Here is a 7,695-nt window from a genome sequence, read left to right on the forward strand (position 1 = left end):
CTGCAGAAATCCCATTCTCTATCAAGCCCCAGTACTCCTTTGATCTGAGGAAGTTCTCCATGAGCATGGCCCAATGATCATAATGACCATCGAACCTTGGAATTGCTGGCTGAACAAAGCTGCTGTTTTCTGTCGCCATGATTCTCCGACTTTTCTCTCTTTTACTAATCTCACTCAATCAGGCCTCAGTTAAGAGGCTCTGATACCAGATGTTAGATCTCAGCGCTAGTTTGCTAGTTTAGGCTGAAAAGCATATTAGATAGAATTGCAAAAGCAAAGGCTTGTATCAAGCCTGTTACAACGAAAAGAGAAAAATCAGCTTCACGTTCACAACAAATCCTAAGAACGTGTAAGTGGGTCTAAGACCAATTCAAACAAACAGATTACCCTACAAACCAGGGCATTATTAACAAAATAAGTAGTTAACTAAGCAACAAACACGGAAGAGTCCTAATAATTCTAATACTTCAACAGTATTGGTGTTCTCGATGATTGGGGTTGTTATGGCCTTGTCCATTACTCACTCACTGATAATCGTCGTCAGGTCGGTATAATCCCACCTCATCATAAATAAAAAACTCTAGTCCTGCAATCCCACCTTATCAAGACATACTACCTATTGGCTAACCCCCCCACTTATCATGATCCCTCAAAACACAACTCATGTTCGGGAAGATGTCCGAAAAACTGCACCAGTGACATGGTGAATGTTAGAAAGGCTTCCCCTTCGAAATTCCAGATTATGCATGAAGGTTCAAAATCACTAAAAAAAAGTGTTCACTTGCCTGCATTAAGGCCATACTAACCTATTATGCCTCTGCTTTTATTGCCGAAAATAACATGAAGGGCCAATTGGACGCTTGCTACTAGATGTGCAGGTCCAGGATAAATATCATCAGTTAGATGTTTCTACTTTAACTTTGCCATCTCGAATAAGAGAAAATGTTAAGAGAGAATGCACTCCCAAACATTGTTGACTGAATTTCGAATTGAATAAGAAATTATACTTTATTTGAGTAATTTCCGTGAAAGAAAAAAAGCTAATACTAGTAAGCGTTTTTATAAATCCAGATCCACTTTTAATGTTTTTGGCCAAATGGTGTCACAAGCGTTTTTGATTATCTGAAAGAGGTTTAGAACTGCCAAGAAAGCCCATAGTGTTTGATGCTGTGTTAAAGTTGCAAATGCAGGCAGTGAATCGTCATCTGGACATATTGAGACCAGCAATAAAGAACTTTGGCGGGAGTGTGGAAGTGTTATCGGTTGAAGGTGGGGATTGCCATGTTAATTATGTGGGGCCCGAGTCCATCGGATCAGGAATCAAAGCAGCAATTAAGGAGAAGTTCCCAGATATCGGCAATGTTGTGTTCACTGGATAGCTTTGTGCTTCCGTATACATGCCTTACGATTACGATGTATATTGCATACGACGACTCTAATTCCAAACGGTTAGCTGCTTTCTCCATCAACTTCCAATTTGTGTATGTAGTTGAACAAGTGATTTGTTATCGTTGCTTGTACAATGAAGTTGGTGTAATTAACCATTGATGCTTGATGAATTCCAACTTTGTTCTTGTAAGCCGTAAACACTTCCGAGGAGAAATTCTATTAACTTTTGCTGTTCAGTAGAAAATTGAAGAACAAAGTAGAAAAATGAAAGAAAACATTCACTAAATACACCAAGACAATCTATGTATGTCAAAGATCCAGATGAGATCGAACGGACGAAAACAAACGGATTTCAAATGATTATTTGCACGTCGTATTTTCAACCCTATGCGAAATGTAAATCTAGTTATTTCAAATACATTCTCCGACATTTTTCCGAGTTAGTTATCAAACTGGGCTGAGACTGGTGACAGTGAGTAGGATTAAGAGGACTTGTCCTCCGTATCGGCAGCATCAACGATCACTGATTTCAGCCAACGTGAGAAATTGATCAAAAACAGCGTGTAAACAAAATAGCAAGTGAGTGTCCAACTCACTAGTCCCTGCAAACAACGGCTGAAATATATCAGGGGGAAAAAAAATATAGGGTTAATAAATATTGATTGGTTTTCAAATACCCACCTGGCCGAAGATCTCAACATTTGCTTGTGGATAATACCAGAGGTGGAAGAACCTGAATGGAAGCGTCAAACATTTCAGTTTTCTGAATAATACCTAGAGATGGAGAGAAGAAAGAAGGAAGCCTTACTGCATTAACGGAATCTCGGCCAGCGGGCAGCCAAGGCCGATGACACTTGCGAGGAGGAAGCCGAACCATGTTCTGTCAAGGAAAAACCATAGAAACTCTGCTCCTGCAAATAATATGTAGGCTTCAGTGTTGTCTGCGATTCCTGCTTTGTACAGTTCAGCGCTCAACTCTATAAACAGCACAAGTGATCTGCGTTGAACGGCAATGCGCTTTGTTATAGGCAACAACTACATATTTGCAAGAATACTCGTTACCTGCAAATCACAATTTGACATGTACACAAAGTAATCGTATACTTACAATAAAGAAGCAAACGCTTTCTCTGGGTTCACTTGCTGAACCTTTGAAGAGGTCCTTTCATCCAAGACTAGTTGAAACATCCCAACAGTGCAGTAGAACAGACCGAGCAAGACGGGAACCTAACAACATTACATTCAATTGAATCAAGAACTGTATAAATCTGCATTATCTCTAATGCTTTTTTGTAAACCATTATATCTAATTTTTGAAAGAGAAAAACAAAACTTTAACGAGAAACTATGGAGTTTACCCAGACATTTGTGTGCAGAGGACCGATATTGGTTGAACCGTTTTCATAAACCACAAGATCAACCCTTGAATGGAGTCCATCAATCAACGGACCGAGGAAGAAACCCGAAGTGAAAAGTGCGAACGAGATGGAAGGCCAAGTGGTTCTGAGGCTGCTGTTTCTTGTTGTGGTTTGATTTCTAAGGTTGCAGGAAGGACTACGAGCACTCGGTAAAAGATGCTTCCAATTGGCATTGTTGTTAGGGAACTTGCGAAGAAAGCAAGAGCCCGTGGCAATGAGGGTTTGCATCTAGCAATCAGAAAAACACCACAACAAATCTTACTCTTATTTGTCTTTTCGGTTTCAGATTAAGATATCGCCATTTTGATTCGTTTCATCGGTCGTGGGTAAGGTTTGTTTGTACTTCACTGAATTTTGAACCACAAAGTAAAGTGGATATTTTGTAGCCATTTGTCCTTTACCTCCTTCGTAGTGTTGTAGTCGTATTAGATTAGAAATGTGATTGTATAAATCTTAGGGATATCTTTGAATATTCCCTTCAGTAGTTAATATCCTATTAGAGTTGTAATTCTAAAAAGGTAAGGAATTAACATTCCCTACTACTATAAAAAAAAAAGGCACAATGTTGTGGAATAAAACACATTTCACAATTACACATCTCTCTCTTCTCTCTATGCCGCACGCTCTCTCTCTTTCTAGTCTCCATAATTGTTTAGTAAATTATGCCTACAACATATTATTAGCACGCTCTTGACGCTACGCTAAAGAGAGTTTGATCTTCAATCAAGGAAGTATTACGTTTTAATCATTCTTTTTATGATTAATTTATTATTTTATTGAATTGATCTACATGCTATTGATTCAATTTAATTTTTCTTTGTTGAACGTGATACAACACATTGGAGATGCGATTCTGGCTTTCCGAGAAAGATCTTCTACAAATTCAAAGGCTTTTATCGTTTTCTACCAATTAGGTTCACTTTAAAATAAAGGAAGAAATTTGAAAAGACCATGAAGCATGAAAACATTCCCCATGATGCACAAATCCCCTACATTTATATTTACTTTCCGATATATATATATTGTATATGTTTCATATATTTGTCAATACACACACACACACACACACATTTCATGCATTATGCAATTTTTGCTATGTGGAATTTGTGAGTCAAAGCATATCAATAAATTAGAAGCAATTTGGGTTTTTCAAAACCTAGAAAATTTGAAAAAAAAAAAAAAAAAAAAACAGGGATTTTTTTTTGCGGCACCGTTGCACCATTGTGACACCATGTCGAACCATCGCGTTGGCCTAAAGCCCAGCCGCGTGGGGAAACGGTGTCGTATTGACACCTGGACAAGGCACATAGCCCTTTGGGCTTAATGCCCTATTGGAAACCAACCACTTTGACCTAGGTTGCATAACCTATAGCCCTGAAGCCCTGGTCCAACCCGAGCCTATAAGCCTTTGGCTTGTTGGGCTTGCTATCGCCCCGGCCCGCATGTACCACAACCAGCCCTGCAGGTTGGGCTTGTCCTACGGCCCAAAGACCCCGCCTCAACTTCGGTTGGGCCTCACGTGTGCTGACCCACAAGCCGTCTTTGATTGGGCTTGCTCCCGTGCATCCTTTGGTCCAAAAACACCAGCAGCTTGCGGTTGGGCTACCCAATCCCTCAGCCTGTGGCCTGCAGCCACATGTGGGCTACTTAGCAGCCAAACCCGAGGCCTAAAAGCCTCTAGTGCTTTGCCCTACTCACGACACCCAAGCCCAAATGCTATTAGGCTATGGTTTTTCGAATCCAATGCTAATTTTTGGCATTTTAAATAATTTAAACCCGAGTGTTATTATTATTCTTTCTTCCACGATCGACCCCGTTTGGTCCCGATTTATTGAATTAATTAAAAGTGACTTGCAATAATTAATCAAAAATTATTTACTTGAATATCAGTTTTGGACATTATCGATTCAATAATTTATTTGTTTACTTTCAACCATTGACATCCTTTCGTAGTCCCGAAGCTCTCACATTTGAAACCTGTAGTTTCAAATTTAGTGCCTTTGAAACCCAAAGTTTTCATAAAACAAATACACACATTTTTCATGAAAACCATGTCTTAGAACTCGTTGAAACTGTCTCTAACCCAAGGGCAAAAAAAGTTCCTACAATTTAGGTCCATTTCTTTTTCAAGGTGGAACAAGTTTTTGGGATTAAAGGTGGATATATGGGTCTTGTATCCGCCCTGGGTGGATAAGATTTGGGTGGAAAATAAGGCCCATTGTGATAGCAAAGTCGTGTGAAAAAGAGGGAAAGCAGGGCCTGCGCGTCAATTCCATTGACACGAGCTAATCTAGTGTGGCACGGCACGTTATAGAATAAAAATGTGCATATATATATATATATCTCATGACTTTTACCATCCATTGACTGTCTCGCCTCTTGGGTTCTGATCCACTGAGCCACGCTTCTTGGGTTACTTTTAAAACCAACAGCTCAAATCCTTTTTAATAGTAATAGAAAAGATTCAAGAGCTCAAGTTTTTATTTTTTTGGGAAGAGCTCAAGTTTAAATTTTAGCAGTCAGTACAATTTTATCGATTAATCCTTATCAGATCTAATACCAAACTTCTCCAAACATCTATAAATACCCCATCATTTTTCTGTAATCCATTAAAAATCTTTTTTTTTTCTTGGAATTTGAATTTTTTTTACATCAAAATGTTTGTAAAATTAAAGCAAGATAGATTATACAAAAAATAATTTCAAAATTGTTAACAAGCAAAAATACATTAAAACATATAAAAATTTAACAAATTATAAAGTTGGGGGTGTAAGTTATAGGTCTCTTACATTTGGAGAAAAAAAAACCGACTAATCTCATATGTATAGATGAAATAGTTACAAATATAGGGCTATCTCGCCCTTGAGTTTGAGATTGTCTGATTAGAAAAACAAGTAATCCTTGGCTTACCACATATTCACATTTTAAAATCACAGGATCTTTAAGGGGTGGGATCCCCATTTAGCCAAAAATGACGATGATGCTGGGAGCTGTCGATCTCTTTTAATGAGATCGTGTGGTTGGGACTTAACAATCTTATTTGTGCAAACTCGTTGGATTCTGAGTCTGCAAAGTCTCTCATTTTACCAATGTGGGGCTTTTGTACCTTCACATTCTCACAATGCAATCCCTCAATTGCTGCATATCATATCTAATAGTTCTACACTGACAATGAGAGTAGTTACAAAACTAGGTGCACTCACAGAAATGCTGATGCAGTATATTCTTCCATTATTACATTTTTGTTAAAGGGACATGAACCATTAAAAGAAAAAAATATAGATAAAAAACGTATAAACAAATTTTAAGAAGAGAATTTTGGTTTTTTTCTTTTGGATGATCTTCCAACTTTTATTTATCTATCATTTTTTGTCATTTTTATTATGTATTATTGCTGTTGGTGTTGTTGCTGATTGTTTATACAGTATACTCCCAAGCTATCAAATCTCATTCACTAATTGACAGTTATAATGAGAGCGAAAGTCCACCACCCATTGGATGTAGTGGAGTGGTTTACATCCATGCTTAGAGGATGTTGTCTACTTGATCGTTTTTTAACAAAAGAAAATTTATTCAATCCAAATATTGTGTTAAAATAAGAATAATACTTGCATTCTTCTATAAAAAACTGTATATATCATGGCGTTTACAAATAACGTATTTTTATCGTTAGATTGATATTCAGCCATGGTTTTCTAGTTAAGCAATTGAAAATTCGCATTATTCTTAAGCAAGCAAGGTGGTGAGCACATTTCAATTAATTAAATTTTCCCATTCATAATCATGGCTAATTATTACGTTAAAAAAATGAGGATATAGTTTACGGGACCCCATTATATTTTCTTAGCAAAAAAAGAAAAACCTTTATCCTTTTTTTACTCGAAGTTCAGAACCCCCAATATCATCATATTAAACATAATTAAGCATTTAGTTAACATTTCCTAATCCTGTATTTCATCTGAAGGGATCTAATCACATGCGAAAAACCTAATGAGACACATGCATGAGGACATTAATTGGCAATATTGTTAATGACACAATAGGTGTTCGTAAAAAATTAATATAAAAAAAAAGAAAATATCATCTTGAGCAGCAAACTCAGAGACAAGACAACATGTTAGATTTCTCTAAATTTTATGCCTGGGAATTTTCTAAACATTTTTCATATGAAATATACATAGAATCGATCCATAAGAATAGAATAAAAAGCAATCTTTGCATAGTTCAGCAAGAGACTGGGTTGGACTTTGACATCAATTATTTATGCCCTAATCATCCATAATGATACGTGAAATGAGAAATATTCCATGTCGATCATTCAAAAGTCGATCGCACAAGCCACGAGTGATAAGAACTAGGATATCGCACACATGAGTGCCAGATGGCAAGCGTCGAAAACAGCAGAACACACTATTTTTTGTGTCAGCATGTTATGGAAATTTCCTTTGGGGTTTCACTCGTATGGAATTTTGTTTATTCCTGTTTGGCCTACATGTTTCGATCTGCCGGTCTTCAACCTCAAATAAAGGGTTGTCCTTCAAGGAAATTAATACACCGACAAACCATTTCTATATGATTTTTTTCTGTTTAACTAACTTATTATTCTTTCAGCTACACTTTGCGGGTTTTAACACTATTTATAGTACTCTCTTTTGTTAAACTTAGGGATTATTAATAAGTGAAGCTAATCCAGGTTAAGTTAAAAGTATAATTATCACTTTCAAACAGTACTGATGGAATCATATAAACATTTCTGATTTAATTAGCCAAATAAATAATAAAGTACATACATGGACTTCACATGAATAACTTTTCAAATGCGCTAGTCTACTTGTTAATGTATTATTTTTTGATAAAATAAAATAAAACTGAAAAGCCCTTAGAGGGC

The 7,695-nt window shown here is 36.8% G+C and overlaps 2 protein-coding genes across 4 annotated transcripts in view; one reads left to right on the forward strand and one right to left on the reverse strand.

Moving 5' to 3' along the window:
* Nucleotides 1–1,522, forward strand: part of LOC137739742 (nifU-like protein 1, chloroplastic) — a 6,650-nt gene extending 5,128 nt beyond the window's left edge. The window contains exon 3 of one of the 2 annotated variants that reach the window (XM_068479430.1): nt 1,179–1,505. In XM_068479430.1, the coding sequence (XP_068335531.1) occupies nt 1,179–1,379 (201 nt within the window). In that variant the 3' untranslated portion in view covers nt 1,380–1,505. Of the gene's footprint in view, nt 1–1,178 lie in introns of both variants that reach the window. The other variant, XM_068479431.1, reaches the window with a different exon arrangement.
* A 176-nt stretch (nt 1,523–1,698) lies between these two features.
* LOC137739741 (uncharacterized) lies at nt 1,699–3,119 on the reverse strand. 2 transcript variants are annotated; one of them, XM_068479428.1, is made up of 5 exons: nt 2,748–3,119; nt 2,498–2,616; nt 2,198–2,269; nt 2,071–2,122; nt 1,699–1,991 (listed from the first exon to the last, which is right to left on the reverse strand). In XM_068479428.1, the coding sequence occupies exons 1-5, from the start codon at nt 3,033–3,035 to the stop codon at nt 1,872–1,874; spliced, it is 651 nt and encodes a 216-aa protein (XP_068335529.1). In that variant the 5' UTR covers nt 3,036–3,119; the 3' UTR covers nt 1,699–1,871. The 2 variants fall into 2 exon arrangements, with proteins under 2 accessions (XP_068335529.1, XP_068335528.1); XM_068479427.1 differs by having other exon boundaries at nt 2,198–2,386.
* Between the last annotated feature and the right edge of the window lie 4,576 nt (nt 3,120–7,695).

Source organism: Pyrus communis, chromosome 7 (assembly GCF_963583255.1).
Source record: "Pyrus communis chromosome 7, drPyrComm1.1, whole genome shotgun sequence".
In the NCBI taxonomy this organism is placed as follows: domain Eukaryota; kingdom Viridiplantae; phylum Streptophyta; class Magnoliopsida; order Rosales; family Rosaceae; genus Pyrus; species Pyrus communis.

Excerpts from the sequence above, each read along its gene's own strand:
- LOC137739741 (XM_068479427.1), bottom strand. The coding sequence starts at position 3,035 with ATGCAAACCCTCATTGCCACGGGCTCTTGCTTTCTTCGCAAGTTCCCT. Across the intron at positions 2,617-2,747 it reads CTCTGCACACAAATGTCTGG|GTTCCCGTCTTGCTCGGTCT; the intron begins GTAAACTCCATA and ends TAATGTTGTTAG. Across the intron at positions 2,123-2,197 it reads GCCGAGATTCCGTTAATGCA|GTTCTTCCACCTCTGGTATT; the intron begins GTAAGGCTTCCT and ends GCTTCCATTCAG.